The sequence below is a fragment of the Mobula hypostoma genome, chromosome 4 (assembly GCF_963921235.1).
Source record: "Mobula hypostoma chromosome 4, sMobHyp1.1, whole genome shotgun sequence".
In the NCBI taxonomy this organism is placed as follows: Eukaryota; Metazoa; Chordata; class Chondrichthyes; order Myliobatiformes; family Myliobatidae; genus Mobula; species Mobula hypostoma.
In genome coordinates this window covers 151097105-151121262 of record NC_086100.1, presented here as the reverse complement: position 1 = coordinate 151121262, position 24158 = coordinate 151097105, and the positions used below count along the sequence as shown (strand labels likewise).

General features: G+C 41.5%; 1 protein-coding gene across 5 annotated transcripts in view; it reads right to left on the bottom strand.

Moving 5' to 3' along the window:
• The window catches only part of pigg (phosphatidylinositol glycan anchor biosynthesis class G (EMM blood group)), a 29359-nt gene extending 12325 nt beyond the window's left edge, over positions 1 to 17034 (bottom strand). Inside the window, exons 1-9 of one of the 5 annotated variants that reach the window (XM_063046707.1) lie at positions 16775 to 16972; positions 13190 to 13395; positions 11988 to 12197; positions 10719 to 10907; positions 10338 to 10476; positions 7693 to 7905; positions 3914 to 4131; positions 2228 to 2509; positions 1382 to 1830 (exon numbers count right to left, since the gene is read on the bottom strand). In XM_063046707.1, coding sequence (XP_062902777.1) covers positions 1382 to 1830; positions 2228 to 2509; positions 3914 to 4131; positions 7693 to 7905; positions 10338 to 10476; positions 10719 to 10907; positions 11988 to 12197; positions 13190 to 13395; positions 16775 to 16928 — 2060 coding nt within the window. In that variant the 5' untranslated portion in view covers positions 16929 to 16972. The other 4 variants (XR_010017747.1, XM_063046708.1, XM_063046711.1 and 1 more) reach the window with 4 other exon arrangements.
• Positions 17035 to 24158: the final 7124 nt, after the last annotated feature.

The following is a 24158-nucleotide window of genomic DNA, read 5'->3' as shown; positions in this document are numbered from 1 at the left end:
TCCCAACGACCACATGTATTTATTAAAATAAAGAAATCAGAAAGCTGTTGTCAGATTTGTCCAGCTTCTCTGGAAGTTCTGTAGTATGAGTGTTTCAGTGAGAAACACAGAACTGAAACATATAAAAGGGCCTGAAGTTGCAGTACACCTGAAGCAAAAAAAAAGTTGAGGCTTGGTCATTACAATATTATCAATTGTATGGTGTGGAAAATCTTAAATCACTCACCAAGCATACTGTGACACTGGAAATCACAGATTGTCCCCTTAATCCTTCGCATTTTAACTACTAACTTTCTTCAAGTTTTAAAAGTTCTGATCCAATTATTCTTTTTTTTTGCTCTTTACCACTTCATTTTGCCAAAGCTATTGACAGATGGGCCATATGGCAACATGCACATATTAGGGCACTGGTGTAACATTGAGACATTTTCACACTTAATATGAACAAAATGCCATCCTCTAATCATTATAGCTTAACAATAATGAACAAGAATTCAGAACCCAAAGAAACTGCCTGACCACTTCCACTTGGGAGAAAATAACACAAAGGTACTGGAGTAAAGATTTTCTTAAGGCTCAACCAATGTTCAACATGTGAAATAAGGTGAAAAGTGATAGCATTCGATACAAATCTTTGAATTGGATAAGAAGAAAAACAGTACTTGTGGATGAGCTACAGTCAAACTAGACTGCATACAAAACTGAACATTCACAGATCAATGACGGAATTATTGTGCTTCTAATTTACTTCCATTTTCAATTCAGATATTCAATGTGAATTCGCCAAGATGTAGCTAAACCAGAAAGGAGCAGTCATGTTGAAAGAGACAAGTTATAAATGGCATGACAAAGTCGATTAAATATTGAAGAATGCAGATGGATTACAAGACAAATATAAAGTACAGTATGTTGCAAAAAGATAAAGACACTATGTGCTCTATGAATTCTGCTGGAATGGCAAAGGATGAGAATTATAGTAACTTAAGGTGTAGAACAAAAAGAACACAAGTACAATGGAAGCAGTTTAGAACAGATGGCAGCCAGAAGTTTTAGATATACATGTTGAGAAGTCGTGCTTATTCTATACTTGCTAAATGAGGTTTACTTCAAAGAACAACCAAAAAAATGTATCAAACATATTCAGGGCTATAGAATTGGTTCTGCTGATCATATGGGGAAACAAACACCAATATGGAATAACTGGTCGAACAACTTAATTCATTGCAGTAATTAATACAAAGTTTAATCAGTTTTCCAGCACTGAGCAGCCATGCACTAAAAGTTTTAGCTATACCCATTCTGATATGTTGGACCATTAATCATTAATCAAAATATTTATAAAAATTGATTAAGAATCAAATCATATTTTACATGTATCTACCTTGTCAGCCAGTGGCCAAAGTCAGGCTTCTGTGCATATTTGATTCCCGTCTGATTTAAACCACGGAGCACCCGGCAAAGCACAAGAATAATCCAAGGGCTTGATAAAACCAACCATTTTTCATAATTTTTACCCGATTGTCTACAATCTTTTGAGTTATCATCATCTGAGTCAAGACAAGACACTTCAAATAAACCAGGAATTGCAGTCTGTTGTTCATCATCTTCTGGATTCCATTTTTTGGCTTTACCTTTAGGATCAATGGCAGCAAAATATTTCCGGCAGGCATCTTGAAAGAACACCAATAAAAGTGTGTTGACTAAAAAGATCCATGTTTGATGTTCTTCTTCTATAAAACTGCTGGAACCCAGACTCAGAGTGTGTCCAAAAGTCCCAAGCAATAGAACCAGATTCAGCTCTGACCAGCTAGAACAATCTGCAGCACAACTCTATTCGGGAAAGAAAACTCTCTAGTTAGTTGGGATGTGTTTATTGCATATTAATGCAACAATTACAAATTGTAGCATCATTCGTAATCTGTTTGTGGTGTTAAAGCTCTAATACAACTTTAAGAAAAAAATAAGATTAAATCAAGAAGAACCAGATAAGTTCAATCAGGAGTGACAAGTTAATTTTTTTTTCCAAACTGCCCATTTCAGAATGGTCAAATTACACATTTAATAAAGTCAATACCTTCCCATAAGAATTCTTTCCAATAGTTAGGTTTGAAATGACCCTGTCACAAACATTCCCATACGCAAGTACGAAACTGGAGTCTGCTGCAAGTCTAAACCAAAACTTAATTCTAAAACAATAACCAGAAATAATAGACAAAGCAATCCATACCTTACGTTGAGGTTTTCCATGAGCAAAACGCTTCCAAAGTGTTGAAAAAAGCACACACTGTAAGGCAGATATCAGCACTATCACTGTTGCAACCAAGAGCCAGGACACATTGCAGAAGTAGCAGGATGTTGTAGTTGATGTACACACAACTACGTGAATAGCTGCAAACATCAGACACAGCAGGTAGAATAGGAGGGAGTAGAACGGTGATGACACAGGTACTTCAAATTCAGCAGTGCTGCTCAATGCTTCTGGAATACTTACTAACAGAAGGAAGATAACCTAAAAACAGAATGTATACATCAGAAGCTCTTAGATTTCCAATAAAGATAAAGAAATTACTATCATATATTAATTTTGCTATGCTGCTAAGTTCCATCTTGTGGCTGAGGTTCAACTACAGGTCTGAGAGGAATCAGTGCCATACCAACCGAGAAAGTGAAAAGGAAGAATTTTAGGATTTTAACCAAGTGTGATGAAGAAGAGGACGTCTGTTCTAGATAGCGCTGTAAGAGAGATGATAGTATTCCCATTAACTGTTCTTCCAAGAGCAATAAGGTAACAGCTCTGCATCGTACACTTTCTCACCCAAGTGCCAAGGAATTCAAATAACCACATAAAGGCAAAGCCCTGAGCTTGTTGGTATCCCTTTAGCAGCGACTCTCCAACTGCACTCCTTTTAATTGAGTTTTGATGCTTTTCTTTTTACAAACAATGCAGCTTTTTAAAATGATATTCAACTAAATATTTGATTTTTCTATTTTATTTGATGCATGTTTCTGAAGTAGACTTGAGAGTCAAAGTCTGGGGGCTGCTTCTCCTGTTTTATAGAGGCTCATTCTGGCTTGCCTGTAGGTCAACATTACATTGTACTACTGTTTGTTGCCATGTGGGATAGCCATTTTGAATCAGGAAGTCTTCATACTCCAAGCCAATACCTACAGATCAGCAGTGAACATAAATGCAGCTTAATGTCAAAAATAAAGCTTTGGCCGAATAGATCTCTTGTCAACAATGGCCTGCAGGATGTCAAAAGTCTCTAGACTGACTGATTATCCAAGTAAGCAGCATGACACAGATATCACTTCATCAAATCTTAGATCAGCTCAAGCATTACTTCAGCTTTTCTGTTGTTCCATACACATTCCTAACTAGTTCAATGAACAAAAATAGCTAAACTCCCCAATTCCTCATCTCCTCTGAGTTCTTTCGCTACTAATTTTATGGTAGAGGTTAAAAATATTCTTACCAGAGACGACAGTCTTGCATCTTTTCTTTCAAAAAGGCATAATTATGATTACATCTCCTCTTAACCTTTTCTGTACCAAAGAGAATAATCTAAATTTACATATCCATGGTAGTTTTTAAATAAATCTCCTCTCTTTAGCAACGCATGCATTCTGTAAACATGTACAGTGTAACATTGTTAAAGAAAGGGCCATAGACATGTCTTAGACCTTCCACTTGCACAAGCACAAGGCCTAACCTGTTTTGGAGGTGCGCTGTGGTCACAGATGGAGCAGCCTTTACCAAAATGGCAGATGCTGTACTTGCTGCATAGAATGATGACTCAGCCAATACAAATTGCAATCCACCATCTACTCTAAAAAAAACTGTAAAAAAAAAATATGGAATAGTGAGGAGAGGAAAGGAAAGGAGAAGTGAATAATATGCAATTGACCCTACCTCTACCACAATGATTGTTCCTACAATCATTGAGTACATATCATACTGTGCCACAATTTTGGAAAGCGAGGAGCTCATGAACTTCAGGGCATCCAAATACTGCCTCAACACTTTTTTTCCTAGGTTTGCCAGAGTCTCCGAAGTGTTACCTTCCAAATAAAGTTTGATCCAAGAACCATGAGATTTTAGTGCTATTTGAAATAGTTTGTACCCAGCATCTGCAAAAAAGATCAAAACAAAACATTGTTTAGTGTGAGGAAATTCGTCATAATAAAAATATTCAACCACCTCAGATTCCTGTAACGTAGTTATGGTGAAATGAATCCTGTAAAACAGCTTTTAACATAGAACATAGAATAGTACAGCACAGTACGGCCCTTCAGCCCACAATGTTGTGCCGACCCTTAAACCCTGCCTCCCATATAACCCTCCACCTTAAATTCCTCCATATACCTGTCTAGTAGTCTCTTAAATTTCACTAGTGTATCTGCCTCAGATACTCAGGCAGTGCATTCCACGCACCAACCACTCTCTCAGTAAAAAACCTTCCTCTAATATCCCCCTTGAACTTCCCACCCCTTACCTTAAAGCCATGTCCTCTTGTACTGAGCAGTCGTGCCCTGGGAAAGTGGCGCTGGCTCTTAATATCTTGTACACCTCTATCATGTCTCCTTTCATCCTCCTTCTCTCCAAAGAGTAAAGCCCTAGCTCCCTTAATCTCTGATCATAATCCATACTCTCTGAACCAGGCAGCATCCTGGTAAATCTCCTCTGTACCCTTTCCAATGCTTCCACATCCTTCCTATAGTGAGGCGACCAGAACTGGGCACAGCACTCCAAGTGTGGCCTCACCAGAGTTTTATAGAGCTGCATCATTACCTCGCGACTCTTAAACTCTATCCCTCGACTTATGAAAACTAACATCCCATAACTTTTCATAACTACCCTATCTACCTGTGAGGCAACTTTCAGGGATCTATGGACATGTACCCCCAGATCCCTCTGCTCCTCCACACTACCAAGTATCCTGCCATTTACTTTGTACTCTGCCTTGGAGTTTGTCCTTCCAAAGTGTACCACCTCACACTTCTCCGGGTTGAACTCCATCTGCCACTTCTCAGCCCACTTCTGCATCCTATCAATGTCTCTCTGCAATCTTTGACAATCCTCTACACTATCTACAACACCACCAACCTTTGTGTCATCTGCAAACTTGCCAACCAACCCTTCTACCCCCACATCCAGGTCATTAATAAAAATCACGAAAAGTAGACGTTCCAGAACAGATCCTTGTGGGACACCACTTGTCACAACCCTCCAATCCAAATGTACTCCCTCCACCACGACCCTCTGCCTTCTGCAGGCATGCCAATTCTAAATCTACCTGGCCAAACTTCCCTGGATCCCATGCCTTCTGACTTTCTGAATAAGCCTACCATGTGGAACCTTGTCAAATGCCTTACTAAAATCCATATAGATCACATCCACTGCACTACCCTCATCTATATGACTGGTCACCTCCTCAAAGAACTCTATCAGGCTGGTTAGACACAATCTGCCCTTCACAAAGCCATGCTGACTGTCCCTGATCAGACCATGATTCTCTAAATGCCCATAGATCCTATCTCTAAGAATCTTTTCCAACAGCTTTCCCACCACAGACGTAAGGCTCACTGGTCTATAATTACCCGGACTATCCCTACTACCTTTTTTTGAACAAGGGGACAACATTCGCCTCCCTCCAATCCTCTGGTACCATTCCCGTGGACAATGAAGACATAAAGATCCTAGCCAGAGGCTCAGCAATTTCTTCCCTCGCCTCATGGAGCAGCCTGGGGAATATTCCATCAGGCCCTGGGGACTTATCCATCCTAATGTATTTTAACAACCCCAACACCTCCTCTCCCTTAATATCATTGTGCCCCAGAACATCAACCTTACTCATACTGTCCTCACCGTCATTAAGTTCCCTCTCATTGGTGAATGCCGAAGAGAAGTATTCATTGAGGATCTCACTCATTTCCACAGCCTGCAGGCACATCTTCCCACCCTTATAATCAGTCCTACCTTCACTCCTGTCATCCTTTTTGTTCTTCACATAATTGAAGAATCCCTTAGGGTTTTCCTTTACCCTACTCGCCAAGGCCTTCTCATGCCCCCTTCTTGCTCTCCTCAGCCCCCTCTTAAGCTCCTTTCTTGCTACCCTATATTCCTCAACAGATCCATCTGATCCTTGCTTCCTAAACCTCATGTATGCTGCTTTCTTCCACCTGACTAGATTTTCCATTTCACTTGTCACCCATGGTTCCTTCACCCTACCATTCTTTATTTTCCTCACCAGGACAAATTTATCCCTAACATCCTGCAAGAGATCCCTAATGGGGGAGAATTGAGAATTTGCAAGAGGAAACTTTCAAACAAACTTTGTGACAGATTATATAAACTTGGGTCCAGCTCAAATCCAAAATACATCCTAACAATAGTCCAGGATAGTCTAAATAATATTTTTTCTTCTTGTTCATCAGCTAACATTTCCTTCTGCATCACATATTCAAAAAAATTCTAATAGTTACAGTAAAATTCATTGATATTTATTCTGAAAAAATTATATAAATACAGTATTCCTTCAAATTATTCTTTTCCTTTTTAAAAAAACCACAAATTCTTTCTGTACAATTTATCTTCTAACAAGGTTATACTGGCATTTCTAAATGTTCTTTAAGTTCACATCAAATTATGAATGCCAAAAAGTTATTCATAACTTTGATTAGATTAGCTGAATTTAATCAAAATAGAATTTACATTCCTTTCTAGAATACAGGCACAAAGGCAACCACTCCCTCAACCTAGGCAGCATAAATAAAAACAGTGAAGCATTTGCTGTTCCCCATCCACCCCCGCCCCTGCCTTTGTTTTAACGACCTGGATTTGCACAAGTCAGTACCCAGCCACTCATTAGTAAAAAGCTATTATATGGCTTCTTGCTATTTACATAGCAAAAAAAGATCAGGGATATCTTAAATGAGCATTACCTGATGAACTCTTATATCAAGCCACAAAGGGAGATATTAGGACAATATCCAAAAGCTTGGCTGAAGAAACAGGTTTAGTGTATCAGCTTAAAATAGGAAAGTTTGAGGCTTCATGAGGGAATTCCCCATCTTTTTCCCAAAACGGTTACTTTTAAAACAAAATGAAGAAAATCAGGGATGCTTGAGGGCAGAATTGGAAGAATGTCAATACCAAGAATTTTTAAATTATGGGTACGGGAACTAAGAGAGATAGGAATGGGAAGCTAAATGAAGTATTAAAAATCACAGATGAATATATTAAATTTAAAGCACTGGCAGACAGAGTCAATTCTACAGAAGAATGATAGTAGAATAAGACTGAATTAGTTGAAGCAGAGGCCCAAACAATAAATATTTTTGCAAACCTTGTTGAAAGTACAAACGAATAGGATTTTTTATGCAATTAAACATGAATAAACCTTTGGGGTATGTCACATGCTAAGATTAGGGAGTAGTGTCATTCCCAATTCATTAAAATTCTTACAGTAGGTTCATGCATACCCAAGGTATCTCAAAACTAACCAGCAGTCAGAAGAAAACAGGAGGGAATATGCTTACTATTTTTGAGGAGGCAATGATATCAAAGTATAGAGCCGTAAACTGAAAAAGCAAAAAACGTCCTTCGCATTTTTGGAGTTAATGAGAAGACTTCTCAATGGATCACGAGTTAAACCTTGTGCTATCTGAAACACAGCGGATTGGCCTCACCTTTCTCATACGCAGGAATGCTCTCTTGAATTAGAAGACTAAGTTGGTATCCATTAAGATTCAAGTATCTTAGCTGTTCTCGAAAAGGTCTTTCCTCTAGGACAGATGGAATGAGATGCCCCAAATTGTTTCGAGGGATAGGCAAACCAAATCCTAATGCTAAAGTGGATGTGAGATCGGTTTGTTCCACATATTCAGAAACAACAAAGGAATCTAGGAGTATGATAATGAGAAACATCAATGAAATATTTTATCTAGGATCCAGAAGTAAGATTATATAAAATTTATTTACTTCTAATTAGATTAGTTAAGCAGCAGAAACTTTCATTTCATAACATTTCAATTCATTGATCTGCAAAATTAAAAGAATCACCCTGGAAAACAAAAAAAAAACTAGATGCTGAATATCCAAGATAAAGGAAAGGTACTACACATGCATGGAACAAGAGCTGTATGTATCACTCATCTCCTTCTACCTTAGGCCACAAACTTATCAATCACCCCTGCTGTGGACCACCTGGAAGTTCAAGACGCTCTTGTTACATGCACGTGCAGTTCAACTCTTTGAGCGATATTGCAGAAAGTTTGGTTAATAACTCATCTCCTTCTACCTTAGGCCATGAACTTATCAATCACCCCTGCTGTGGACCACTTCTACAGAAGGGATCCGGATGCTCCACGACCGCTGGACTAAGTGTGTGAATGTAGGAAGGGACTATGTTGAAAAATAAATGTGCTAGGTTTTCTCAAATTGACTCCTTCCACTTTAGGCCACGAACTTATCAATCACCCCTCGTATAATGTGCTGCCTGATTCATGTCATTCCATAGTGTGGTGACGTCAGCCTGCAAAAGGCAGCTTTGTCAGGATCTCTTCCAAATCAGGATGATGTGGGTTCAAGTACAATACCGAATCTCAATAAGAAAAATCACATAACATTCATGCTAAGTAAATTAATAATGTTTAAAAGGGTCATACTGAACCCAAGTCTGGACAATTCACATTTTCAGCAAAACTATCAAAATCTTGATAAACATTCGATAAATAAAACTATCAAAGATGTGAAATACAGTACTGTGCCAAAGTCTTAGGATATTATATATAATATCCCTGATAACTTTATTCGCTAGTAATTTAATGTCCCTCGTAATTTTCTGTATCGCACAGTACTCCTGCTAGAAAAAAATTCATTTTACATATGTGAGTGATGGTAAACCTGATTCTGATATGGGTTGAAAGTGGGAAGGGGGCAGGGAGAGAGGAATCATGGTTGGGAAAAGTGGAAAGGAGAGGGGAGGGAGTGGGAAGCACCAGAGAGACATTCTATAATGATCAATATACCAATTCCTTGGAATCAAATGACCTTGCCTGGAGTCTCAGGGCTGGATGCAGCTGCACCCATACCAACCCACATCCCTGGCACTCCTTCTCTGCCACCTGTCCTACACCTCTCCTGTGGGTACTCCACCCTTGTCATTGCCAACATCTTTTGCTCCCGCCAGATTTACAAACTTGATCCACTTTGAAAACTACAATACTGTGCAAAGGTCCTCGGCACCTGAGCTATATATATATGTGCCTAAGGCTTTTGCACAGTACTGTAAGTGTTTAACCATACAGGATATACTAAAGCCCCATTTTCCACAGAGTACCAATTTGTTATAGCACACTTAGTCCTGGAATCAGAACACTCCCAAGTATGCTTCCCTGTGCCAGGAACCTGCCCTTCACTGGAGCTCCTGCAACAATGGAACAGTGATCTCACTGCCACATGTCTCAATGCAGTGTAAGTGACTAAGGCAATATGTAGGGACTGCCTGCAATGGGTGACGTTGGACTGGCTGGAGTGAACAGTGCTGAGATATGGAATTCAGTGCTGCATCTTGACAAGTTTGGCAACAGTGGGCTACTTGCAGACCTCTCCATTGAATAGACCACCCAAGTTTTACAAACTCTTTCAGCACTGCCTTTTGGATGTGAAGGAAACTACTGGCATGTTACCTCTTATTATATTGAGAACCACAGACTGAAGAGAATGATGGACCTAAGAGATGTGGCAGTAACTACTTCCATCACATCCACAAGAAGTCTGGACAATCTGAACCACTCACTGCCAACCCCCAGCAATAGCCTGCACTTATCAGTATGAAGTACTACACTTCAATGCATTGTTCACCTTGGCTTGACCAATACTACTGCTCACAGGGAGCCACTTCTTATGAGGCTCACTTCATATTCAGCCATGCAACAATACTCGAACCATTGCTCTTGGGGTGCCAGGAGAGGCCCGAGCTCCCAATCCAATTTCCACAACAGTGCTATCGCTTTATTGAGGCTACTATTGTAGTGCTGATTCCAATACTGTTCTCATTCCTGGGAACACATCCTGAGCACTAAGTTAAATCTTAGTGTTGATCTTGGCTAAATAAAATTACAATCTCACTCTTTTGATTTTAAGCCTCAGCAAACAGTCATAGATAGAACATAACTGAGAAAATTTACATTTAAACATTACAAAGAGATTGGAAACATTAAGTTAAATAGCAATGAAAAAACTCAGCACCTGGAAGGTTCAAAATAACAAAAGTGTGTAAAATGCAAAAACAGAACTTTTATAATGGTTATTTAGAACCTCTGTAACTCACGTTTCTTTGTGAAAGCAGGGCTAATGAAAACTAGTGGTGTGTTTACTTCATGCTTTGAAGAACCTCCATGACTGCCAGTATCTGACATCCCGTGATCCCCACACAATATTAATAAACTAGGCACAGAGGTTTTACTTTCCTGTAAAGTCATACAGAAATACATTAATACATGGAACATAATTGATAACTCATTCTAAATAGGATCATTACAAGTTTATTTTTAATTTAAAAACCTATGGTTACAGGAGGAAGTACTTGCTACACTGAAATATTACACCACGTTAAGTTAGACCAAATTCTATACAACTGAAACATTACTTTTACATTGCTGAATTTCAGTAGTTTCAAGATTAATGCTAATTTTAATAAAATTTTACAAACCTTGGATAGAAGTCCTTCATGAATCTTCTGAACAATATTATCCATTTCTGACAGTTTTGATCCGATCAAGGGACTATTTGGTCCTGCCAGATGACCTATATGATCTAATCCAAGGTAGTGCAAAATTAATAGATCCCAATCATTTCTTTCTAATACTTTATCCAAATGCCTTGTTACATTTTCATCAACCTGCGAATATTAAAGTTTTTTTTAACTACAAAATTTATAATAAGATCAAAACTAACACCATTCAAGAGTAACAAATAGGGAGCATTATGAATCTTATACAAAACTATCATAGTTAATTAACACTTTAAAAGAATTGATTTTAATGACACCAATGATTTAGCAAAGAATAGCAATAAGGTTTACAATTTCTTTTCTGGTGAACACAAGAAAAACATTCCCAATGTGCAAGAAAGATAATCAAAAAGGACTCTCATGTGCTAAATATTGGAACAAGCAACATGGGACAATTGCTTAATGAATGAAGTGAATAAATCAATTTACACTAAGAAGTAACTTTAGAAATAAGCAGCTGTTTTCACATCCTCAAGCTAATTTAAAGTGTTATAAAGCTAATAACATAGGAATTTATCTGGTTCATGAGCATTAAAACTGTGATTGCTCAGTCTACTCTGCTTCCAAAATTCAATTCCACCATCTTCTTTTACAGTGTAATTATCAGTACTGGAACTTTGTGCCTGATTAGAACATTTTCAGTTCTAGGGATGATACTGAATCAGCAACCGTCTGATTCAGAGCTGGGAATGTAAAACTAAGCCATACTGACAAGTCAGTGGGCCGCTGCTTTGCTGCTGCTTATGCGTAGGAGGCGGGTGTAGGGGGCTTTTGGGGCTCTAACATTTTAACTGTCACTCATTCTTTGGGGCACTCTTCTGTTTCCGTGGATGCTTCTGAAGAAAAGAATTTCAGGATGTATATTGTATACATTTCTTCGATATTAAATGGAACTACTGAACTATTGAAGACAAAAGTCAAAGTTCATCAGTTCAAAGCTTCAAAGGTCCAGTTCAAAGTTCCAAGACATGATTATAAAATATCAAATTTTAATCCCACTTAAAAATCATATATTTAAGTGATGTATAAATTATGATTGTAAATTGAATTTTATTGTATATTTGTATATTTCTGCCATTCACTTGGTTACTATAGGGATTTATCTAAAAATCAGGCAAGGCTAAAAACGTCTTCAGAATTTGGAGGGTCACCAGAACAAGTTTAAAAGGGTGTCAAAAATACACTGACCTCAGTATAATCAGATACAAAGAAAGAGGTAGTTCCATCATGTTCTGTAAATTGATTAGGAAACATTCGGACCCAAGTGTCATCACCATAGAACACAATCCTTTTTCCAGCAGCTTTTGCCTGCCAGATTAGATTATCTTCTGTCAGAGCAGCAGAATTTAGGTTCATGATTATATCAATAAATCCAGGTATTTTACCAGTCATCATTGCCTAAACAAATTCACACAGAAAAAGGTAATAAATATGCTGTCAGCATTTTAGAAAATATGCAGGTTTCATTATTAACATCAAAGTCTACGCTGACACCATTACAGCTCTGGGTTTCGGAGTCCAATCCCGGTGTCCTCTGCAAGGAGTTTGTACCCTGTGGAACGTGTAGTTTTCTCCAAATGCCCTGGTTCCTCCAGCAGGCCAAAGACGTACTGGTTGGTAGGTTAACTGGCCATTGTAAATTGTCCCATGATCAGGCTGGGGTTAAACGGGGGGTTTGCAGGGTGGCGTGGCTTAAAGGGCCAAAAGGGCCTATTTTGTGTTGAATCTCTAACTAATAAATTAATTAATTCAAGTTTAAAAAGGACATTGAAAATATTACATCTGTCGACTCTAAGATTCTATTCAAGCGAACCCCCCCCCAAGAATAGTTGTTACTTTCCACTTAACAACAGGTTTTCGCACACTATTCCCAGGCATAACAAGACAGTATGCTCCCATACCCTTTTTAATGCATCACTTTGAGAAATGACACCCATTTATAAATAAAAGAAAGAAGCAATGGTCTCTTCTTCAAAAACTTTTTAACCCTCTCTCTGAGAGACAACACAAAGCAGAAATTCAAGCTATCAGGAGCCACAGGTTTATGAACTGCCATGGATAATTTCAAACACCACTCCTCTGAACTGATTCTGTGACCTAGAGAACCACTTCTAACAACTGGTCCAATTCATGATCACAGTATTTTTTTATGCACATAAATTCTATTGTATTTGTTCCCCCCCCCCCCAATAAATGCCTGCAATATGGCAACAGATACTGTACGTACTTTGATGATAAATTTACTTCAAACTTTGATGACATTGCTGGAACTTGCCAGCCTATCATTCTTATCATAAGACACCACAAAATAAATAAAATTCATTGTGTTATACTGATGGTTTTAATTTCTTTTATTTCTACTGATCGCAAATAGTTCTTTTTAAAAATACCTTAATTCTGGGCATAGTAACTGTTGGAGGCCACGCTTTAGCAATAAAACTGTGTGATGAACCTTGTTCAACCAAGTGTCGGGTATATGGCATGAACTGCTTTCCTTTAACTCCAAAGACAAAATCTTCTCTCAAAGCATCCACCAGCATAATCACAACTCTTCCAAACAATGGAGATGGTAGTTTTGTCTGATTTGATGCAAAGCCTAAACCAAAAGATTTAACATATTCTTTACACACATACTTTAACTATTAGAATTTGTTAGTCTCCCTGATGTAGGTAATATGGCACAATGTCATGTTTAGGTTATGACAGCTGAACAATTAGATATGCACCCAAGGTGATGAGGCTACAATAATCAATCACAAACATGAAAAAGTTTTTAAGATGCTGGAAATCCAAAGCAACGTTTCAGGCTGAGACCCTTCATTAGGACTGGAAATGGAAGGGAGAAGATGCCAGAATAAAAAGGTGAGTGAAGGGGAAAGAGGCTAGCTGGAAGGTGATAGGTGAAGCCAGGTAGGTGAGAAAGGTCAAAGGCTGGAGATGAAAGAATCTGATAAGTGAGTAGAATGGTCTATAGGAGAAAGGGAAAGAGGGGGGGACCCAGGGGAAAGTAATATGTAGGTGAAAATGTCAGAGTGGGAATAGAGGAAGGTGGGGGGGGGGGTAATTGTTTTACCAAAGGGAGAAGTTGATATTCATACCATCAGGTTGGGGGGTACCCAAATGGAATACAAGGCATTGTCCCTCCACTTGGAGGGTGGTCTCATCATGGCACAAGAGGCGGCCATGGACCCTACCTTCTCAGTCCTGAAAGAGAGTGTTGGCCTAAAACGTCAACTGTTCAATCTTTTCCACAGATACTGCCTGACCAGCTGAGTTCCTCCAGCATTTTGTGTGTGTTACAATAATCAATACTAGGTTGCCTCTGACTTACTTCCTCCTTCGAGGAGAGGCTTAGATACCTATCAATGAGTAAATCCCCTTAACCCAAATCTTAAATTAAGGGCTGAAGCCACATTTTACAAGGAGTACAGCTAGAGTTCAACCATTCAAACTGAATTAAGTTCAGAGCTCACATGCACATACTGCAAGTTCAGGACATGCTGATACTGTTACAGGACCAGGCATGGAGTTCAGTGCTGGGATCCAGCTTTAGAGTCAAGAGCTCATGCATGATCAGAGTTGCATGCACTTGCATGGCTGTTAGACACTACACTGTGCTTTGAGTGAACAGTTTTTAAAATAGCGTCATTTATGTGTATTTGTGTTCAAAAGACAATGGTTGTTATCACTGATCATTGGCAAGAAATAAGCAGTAAGACAATTCAGAACCTTTTTGTTCACAGCGATTTCAAGCATTCAGGCTTGGAGATGCCAGAAACAGCTGTGAGTGAAAATGAAATGATTTCACCACTTCAACAAGTTAGGAATTACAAAGAATGTGAAGGTACCTACAATCATCTTGAATGTTACAATAAAAATGAAGATTTGAAAGGTGCATTATATGAAAGCAGTCCATTATCTGCACTAGGCGACTGTGCTGATTTTGTTCAATGTGGTATCCTCTGTAGATAACTATTAGAACTAATACACAGTTTTATAGTACTGTAGTAGTATTGATAGTGTTCTAATTTGTTCTGTATATCATTTAAATACATAATTTGTTACTCAGGTAAATGGTGTTTTTTAAAAAAATACCTTTTTAATTTTTCCATGAAACTTCGGGTAATTAGGGCAGCCCCTTAATTGGGCCAAAATGTACTGATCCCAATGTGTCCCAATGAACACTGTATCCCGATCCACTGTAATCCCAAGTGGTTTTTTTTTGCATTTTAATTAAGCTTCCTTGAGTTGTGATGTTCTAAACATCTGAAAACTTTTGAGTCGTTAACAACTTTGACAGCAAGCCAGGCTCCTTCCCCAGCTTCCCCTTCTTTCAACAGTCACTTGGTGATGGTGGGGTAGGGTTCAGTACTGAGAAAGCCCAGTTCTGTATTACACTACTAAATAATGACTTGAGCAGCAGACCAGCCAATAAGATTAGTTCTCCCATCCTACCCAAGGTTGCCTGAAGACATGAACAACAATTCTGGATAGTGGGCCCAGTCCAGCGAGGTTCAGTCCATTCTGCTGCATTCTGTGAAAATTTTAATCTACACTGTTCATCCTTTGAGAAAATCCCTGTTTTACATTTGCCCATTTAACTACAACAGACAATCCCCCTCGAAGTTACACTCTATCTTTTACCACCAGTGTTTCATCATCAATAGGTGTGAATCCCGGAACCCCATGTTCCACAGCACTGAGATTAATTCCAGAAGGTGGTCTGCAAAGTTCAAGATGGCACCTCACCACCAACTCCTGAAGGACAATAAGGGGTGATCTTGTTCCTCAAAAAACGAATTAATCCAGAAGTCCATTTGGAATGCAGTCTTCAATACTACTAAAAATCAATGTTCTTTCCTACCTTACATTATTAGAGAAAAAAATTAACTGAATGTAATATAATCAAGTTTCAAAATAATAATTACAAACTATTTTGAGCAACACACATAAAATGTTGGAGGAAGTCAGCAAGTCAGGCTTGTGTTGGGGGGAATAAACAGTTGATGCTTCAGGCTGAGACTGTTCATAGGGACTGGAAAGAAAGGTGGCAGAAACCAGAATAAGGCGGCAGTGAGAGGGTACGGAACAGAAGCTGGCAGGTGATAAGCAAATCCAAGTGAGGGTAAAGATGGGGGTGAAGTAAGAAGCTGGGAGGGTGGGGAGGGGGGAGATGAAGATGAAGTAAGAAGCTGGGAGGTGATAGATGGGAAGTGGTAAAGTGCTCAAGAGAAAGTAATCTGATAAGACAGTAGAATATGGAAGTAAGGAAAGGAGTGGCATCAGGGGGAAGTGATAAGCAGATGTGAAGAGAAGTGTTAAGGGTTGAGAAGGGAACCAGAATGGGAATGGAAAAAGAGAGAAGGGGAGAGGGTAGAAATAATCAGAAGTTAGGGAAGTCAATGTTCATGCCATCAGGTTGGAGGCTACCCAGACAGAATATGAGGTGTTGCTGCTCCAACCTGAGGAGGCCATGATCTGACATGTCAGAATGGGAATGGGAAGTCAAATTCCAGTGGATGGCCACTGAGGGATCCTGCCTTTCGCAGCGGACAGAGCGAAGTGCCGACGAAACAGTCCCCCAGTCTGTTTCGGGTCTCTCTGATGTACAGGAGGCAGCACTGTATACAATAGATGACCCTGTTAGACTCGCAGGTGAAGTGTCGCCTCAGCTGGAAGGACTGATCGGAGCCCTGGATCGTAGGGAGGGAAGAGGTGTTGGGGCAGATGTAGCACTTGTCGCGTTTGCAGGAATAAACGCAGGGGATGGAGTAACATAGGCGGAAGTTACTTTATTATTCCCTCCACCCCTAGGAGAGCAGGGGTAGACGGTGACGGGGCTGCGGATTCCTGACCGGGACACAGTAATGAAATGCTTCCCCGCAATGTCCCCTCTCCTCCGGGGAAGCCGGCTGCAGGCCGGCTCCGGAACTCAGGAACCGCCATTCGCAGGCCCGGGACCCCACTCCCGTTACCTCCGGCTGGCTCTGCCGGCACATCCGACACCTTGGCTTTGGTAGAGCCCGACGACCTGGCCGGCACGGGGAAGAAGCCGCGCAGGAAGAGGGCCATTCCAAAGAGCTGCACCAGGAGGCCACAGCAGCCGAAAAGGGACGAACGCAGCCTCATGTTTAAAAAACCGGTTCCACCGCGCCTGCGCACTGACTGCGGCGCCGGTACAGGCCCGTCTCACGGGGAGACAGGGAAGGTGCAGGTCGGGCACTGCACAGGGAGGGGACGGTGGGCCCGGCACTTTGCAGAGAGAGATGATAGCAAAGGGATATTGCATAGAGAGAGAGAGAAAGAGAGAGACACGGAAGGAATATGATTGGCATTGCACAGGAAAATACAGATCAGGTATTTCGCAAGGCGGGCTGAGCAAGGAGGAATTCAGACATTGCACAGGGATGGGTGAGGAAGTTGTATAAAAGACAATACACGGGGATAGGTAAGCAAGGGTCAAGTCAGGGAATGCTGAAAGATGGGCGAACAAGGCCAGATATTGCATATCAATAAAAAGAAAACAGTTGTTGGAAATCCAAAATACTCCGCAGATTGAATTGCATTGACTTTGTTTCTTACATCTTTCACATACATGAGGACTAAGAATCTTTTACGTTACGTCTCCGTCTGTACAGTTCCCATACCAGACAGTGATACAGTCAGACAGGATGCTCTCAATTGTGCCCCTGTAGAAAGTCGTTTGGATTTGGGGACCCATACCAAACTTCTTAAAAGAGGCACAGTTGTGCTTTTTCTCACCACACAGCCGGTGTGTACAGACCACGTGAGATCCTGGGTGATATCTATGCTGAGGAACTTAAAGCTGTTCACCCTCTCAACCCAGATCCATTGCTGTCAATAGGGGTTAGCCTGTTTCCATCCCTCCTGTGGTCCACAACCAGCTCCTTTGTTTTTGTGTCAGTGAGATAGAGGTTGTTTTCTTGACACCACTGTGTCAGGGTGATGACTTCTCTGTAAGCTGCCTTGTTATTACTGGAGATAAGGCCAATCAATGTAGTATCATCTGCAAATTTAATTAGCAGATTGGAGCTGTGGGTAGCGACACAGACATGGGTATATAGACAGTAAAGGAGGGGGCTTAGGACACAGCCCTGGGGGACTCCTGTGTTGGTGGTCAGAGGGACAGAGGTGAGAGTGCCCACTCTTAGCACCTGCCGGCGATCTGACAAGAAGTTCACGATCCAGCTGTACAAGGCAGGGTGAAGGCTGAAGTCTCTGAACTTCTTGTTGAGCCTGGAAGGAACTATGGTGCTGAATGCCGATCTATAGTCCAGGAACAGCATTCTCACATAAGCATCCCTCTTCTCCAGATATGAGGACGGTGTGTAGAGCTGCGGCTATTGCATCATCTGTTGATCGGTTGTGTTGGTAGGCGAATTGTAGGGGGTCCAGTGTAGGTGGTAGCGTGCTGCAGATTGGCCAAGAGAAAGGGTTGCAGTCTCAGGTTGAAGACCCTCATCAGAACAGAGAGAGTTTTCAAGTGCAGACAAGTGAGATCCTCGGGAAGAAGGGATGGGTGGCACCGATAGAATATCCATTGAGGCCAGAGTTGTTGTGGGGGTAGATAGTTTTTGGCGGCAGTTAGAGAGTGACAGAGTAGTGCACCAACGGAGAGGTCAATACAAATGCTTGGTTTTCCCCTTCATTTATACTTTCTAAATTGCTGCTTGAAACATATCATTCTTTTTGTCACTCCCTACTGTCCCATTACAACTCTGGGCCTCAACACAGATTTTCCTTTTGTCTGATTCACCTCCCCTCTCCCTTACTGACAGTTTTTTTTAAAGAGAGATATAGCAAGATTACAGGCCTTTCCAACCCAATGAGCATCCAATTACAACCAATTAATCAATTAACCTAACCCTACTGATCTGTATATCTTTGCAATGTGAAAGGAAACTTGAAGATTCCAGAGAAAACCCATGAAGTCACAGGGAGAACATACAAACTCCTTACAGTGGTGTTGAACCCAGGCTGTACTAACCTTAATCTTTCATCTCTCTCTTCGAGTTTTGATGAAGCAATCATATCCTGAAATTTTTAACTCTGATTTCTCTTTCCACAGGTGCTACCTGACCTCCTTATTGTTTCTGGCATTTTCTCTTTTTTGTTTTAGATATTGCACAGGGTGGGATACATGAAATATTGCACTGTGATGAGCAGGCAAGAGACTCATTGAATATTGTATTTGGGGAGGGGAGGAGAGTGAGATACTGTTCTGGGAGGAACTGTATTAGGGTAGTTCAGTTATTGCTTTGAGAGGTGGAGAAATTGGGGCCTTTAGCATATTGCATCAGAAGATGCTGACAATTGCACGGAAGGGCTGGAAATGAAGATACTGCATTGAGAGGTAAGAAACTGAGCACTAGCATTTCACATTGCTAGCCCCTACTAAACCTCTTGTGGATGACCATTATTGGCAATAGAGACTGTAGGCAGCTATTTGTCTGACCTCACCAGCTCCATAATCTGGACAGCAGTCAAATCAGAAAGAGATGGCACTGCTGTGGACTCTGAGTGATTTTCACACTTATCTCTATTTTTATGACACTGCCTCCAGTTGTGGCTGCAATGAATCACCTCTTTTACCCTCCCTCATCTATTCCAACAGTTCCTTGCTGTGTGCCCCAGCAAGTTCTCTGTGATGTGACGGCAGCTACATTCGCTACAGCCACTTTACGACTTCTCTTCCCCCTCCTCTAGTCTATCTCGCTGGCCCATGATACTATCGCGGAGTAAGTTGATCCCACCACTGTCCCCAAATCTGAAACTTCTTGGTGGGCTGAGGCCTTTAGCATTTTCAGGAAGACTGGGTCATTCCTCCCTGGATTATCCAATCCTGAATACTGCTCATACACTCGATATTTGTGTCCTGCACAATCCAAAGCAGGGTCATCATCTCTCTGAACCTCTGACATGATCATTTCCCAGCTACGCTCACCTCCCTGAGTCACTGTCTCACTTTCCCCTTAAAGAAGTGATATTTCCCTTCTCCTTGTGATTTTTATAAATGACCTGGATGAGGAAGTGGAGGAATGGGTTAGTAAATTTGCTGATGACACAAAGGTTGGGGGTGTTGTGGATAGTGTGGATGGCTGTCAGAGGTTACAATGGGATATAGATAGGATGCAAAACTGGGCTGAGAAGTGGCAGATGGAGTTCAACCCAGATAAGCATAAGGTGGTTCATTTTGGTAGGTCAAATATGATGGCAGAATATAGCATTAATGGTAAGACTCTTGGCAGTGTGGAGGATCAGAGGGATCTTGGGGTCTGAGTCCATAGGACACTCAAAGCTGCTACGCAGGTTGACACTGTGATTAGGAAGCATACGGTGCATTGGTCTTCATCAATCGTGGAATTGAATTCAAGAGCTGAGAGGTAATGTTGCAGCTATATAGGACTCTGGTCAGACCCCACTTGGAGTACTGTGTTCAGTTCTAGTCGCCTTCCTACAGGATGGAGGTGAAAACCATAGAAAGGGTGCAGAGGAGATTTACAAGGATGTTGCCTGGATTGGGGAGCATGCCTTATGAGAATAGGTTGAGTGAACTCAGCCTTTTCTCCTTGGAGCGAAGGAAGATGAGAGGTGACCTGATAGAGGTGTACAAGATAATGAGAGGCATTGATTGTGTGGATAGTCAGAGTCTTTTCCCCAGGGCTGAAATGGCTAGCACGAGGGGGTATAGTTTTAAGGTGCTTGGAAGTAGGTACAGAGGAGATGTCAGGTGTAAGTTTTTTTACTCAGAGAGTGGTGAGTGCATGGAATGGGCTGGCAGCGGTGGTGATGGAGTCGGAAACGATAGGGTCTTTTAAGAGACTCCTGGATGGCTACATGGAGCTTTGAAAAATAGAGGGCTATAGGGAAGCCTAGTAATTTCTAAGGTAGGGACATGTTCGGCACAGCATTGTGGGCCAAAGGGCCTGTATTGTGCTGTATGTTTTCTGTGTTTCTGTGTTTCTATTTCTCTTCATTACTGGCATTCCCAGTAGTTGACCATGTACCATCCTGCATCCCCTGGGCCATACTGTCCCACATATTCCTTGGGCACTTTGTTTTTCCCAACACATGCATATCTTTTTGGTACATCCAGTGAATTCCAATCATTTCCTCGAGCTTGTGCCAGATTTCTGTTTTCCCACAGGCTACCTTAAGTGAGGGTAGCTCTGACAAAATGCTCTGTTTCTCCCTGGGGCGAAGGCTTATGTATGGTCATAATCAAGTTCAAGGGCTGACTTGGGTCGTAAGAGTTTTCGACCTGACATTGCCTGACCTCAGCTGGTGCCATCCTGACAGATAGATCTGGGTATAACCTCTCCCTCAGATATCTCTACACTAATTCCCACACTATGCAAAATATAAATGATGATAAAAATTAAACAGTCCACACTTAAAACCCCAGAATATGTACTCTGCAATCTGCCACTTATTGTATTCCTTTGCAGTTAAAACTGTTACACCAGGGTTACAGACTTATTCTTAAAGCATACAAACACATGCCCAAAAGAGTTTGCTACTATTCCGTTACCCCGAATGCGTGTACATGCACCCCACTGGCATCCCAAATGGTCAGAAACCAGCCTTTGCCACTGGTGGCCCTGTCTCACCAAATTACACAAAAATATTTAGTCTTTTACGTAAACACACATGCACACCCACCCACCACACTACTCTTACATCCACCAGTTCAGCTTACCCGTGTTCATGCTACCTCGTGATCCCATTGGTCACCGGCCTGAACGGATCCAAGTGTTAGTTCAAAGGTATAATTTAATGTCAGAGAAATGTATACAATATACATACTGAAATGCGTTTTCTTCGCAACCATCCACAAAAACAGAGGAGTGCCCCAAAGAATGGACGACAGTTAAATGTTAGAACACCAAAGTCCCCCCCGCCGCCAGCTCCCCCCCCCTGTGTGTAAGCGGCAGTGAACAACAATCCCCCTCCCCCCTCAGGCAAAAATAAGCATCAGCACCGCCACAGAGCGCTCAAGCGTGAGCAAAGCAATAGCAAAGACACAGACTTGCAGTTACCCCAAAGACTTTGTGTTTCACCCGGTATTCAACATACCACAGGTTCTCTCTCTCCCTAATAAGGGAGAAAGAGATGTCTCCATTTTCTCTGCAAGACATAACAAACAACTGGCTGGTTTATGATGTTAAAAGTCCACCATGTCGCTTTTTTCGAGCTCTGTGCCCCAAAAACTGGGCACACAGCTGCAGATATCCAACTCCCCCAACGACACACGGGTCTCCTGATCCGCCCATCTCCAGAGCCCTGAGATCCTAGGGTTCCAAATTCGAGCTGAACTCTTAGGCCGAGCCTTTGGCATTCCAAACAACAATGGCCGGTTCTGAAACCCCGAGAGCGGGTCCCATTCCCGCAAAGAACTGTAGTCAGCATGTAACTCCAGGCTGGGGTCTTCAAAAGAACCCTGTAAGGGAAAAATAGAGATATTAAAGATGGAAATAGAGCCGTTTCCGAAGATACAAGCAAAGGAGTCGCTGTTAGGCACCATAACCCTCCTAAGCTCCACCTTCTAACCTATTTAGTACTAATTTTAACAATACTCAGCCACTTAGACTGCTGAGATCACTGGGCACATGATGTGTCATGAATGTATCCTGGATGAGCCCCCAAATGTTGTGACTGTGAACAATGTCACCAGAGAGACACTGAAGCTGGTGGATATCCAAGTCTTTATTCAGCAAATCTAGCAGCAAGCACCATACTCCAGGCACTCGTGGAAGAAGAGGCCTGTCTGACCCAATGTTACATGACATTTTTATATGCTAAGGGTCAAAGGTAACAGGACAATTCTATAGTTACAATGTATCCACAATGCTTCCTTTGAATTACATGTAGTTTTCAAATGCCTCCAACTCTCCAGACACCCAAAATGAACGTTAATCCCCATTGTCTCACTCCAGCTGCATTCATGCATATGCAGATATCTCAGGAGATCAACCCCAGTCTGCAGCTCCAGGAAGACCATTGTTCAGAGCTGCATTTAAACTTCTATCTGCAGTCCACTTTCAAACCTGAAGATTGGCTGCTGTTGAAATTAATATTTACTATATACCCTAACTCCAGAATACGCCCTAACAATGGGACATTTCTGATAAGTGAACCCTCGCAAGGTGGAAGGTCGAGATGGAATACTTGGTAAGGCTCTGAAGACTTGTGCCAGCCAACTGCAGGAGTATTCAAGGACATTTTCAACCCCTCACTGCCACGGGCAGAAGTTCCCACTTGCTTCAAAAGGGTAACAATTATATCAATGCCCAAGAAGAATAATGCTAGCTGCCCTAATGACTATTGCCTGGGAGCACTCATATCTACAGTGATGAAATGCTTTGAGAGGTTGCTCAAGACTAGACTGAAATCCTGCCTCAGCAAAGACTTGGACCCATTGTAATTTGCCTATCTCCACAATAGGTCAACAGCCAAAGCAATCTCAGTGGCTCTTCACATGGCCTTAGACCACCTGGACAATACAAACACCTATGTCAGGATGCTGTTCATTGACTGGAGCTCAGCATTCAACATCATTCCCACAATCCTGATTGAGAAGTTACAGAACCTGGGCCTCCGTACCTCCCTCAGCAATTTGATCCCCGACTTCCTAACTGGAAGACCACAATCTGTGCGGATTGGTGATAATATCTCCTTCTCCTTGCTGACGATCAACACTGGTGCACCTCAGGGGTTTGTGCTTAGCCCACTGCTCTACTCTCTCTATACCCATGACTGTGTGGATAGGCATAGCTCAAATACCATCTATAAATCTGCTGATGATACAACCATTGTTGGTAGAATCTCAGGTGGTGACAAGAGGGCGTACAGGAGTGAGATATGCCAACTAGTGGAGTGGTGCCGTAGCAACAACCTGGCATTCAATGTCAGTAAGATGAAAGAGCTGAATGTAGACTTCAAGAAAGGTAAGACGAAGGAACACATACCAATCCTCATAGAGGGATCAGAAGTGGAGAGGGTGAGTAGCCTCAAGTTCCTGGGTGTCAAGATCTCTGAGGACCTAACCTGGTCCCAATATATTGATGCAGTTATAAAGAAGGCAAGACAGTGACTGTACTTCATTGGGAGGTTGAAGAGATTTGGTATGTCAACAAATACACTCAAAAACTTCAATAGATGTAGCATGGAGAGCATTCTGACAGGCTGCATCACTGTCTCGTATGGAGGGGCTACTGCACAGGACTAAAAGAAGCTGCAGAAGGTTGTATATTTAGTCGGCTGTATCTTGAGTACTAGTCTACAAAGTACCCAGGACATCTTCAAGGAGCGGTGTCTCAGAAAGGCAGCATCTATTAT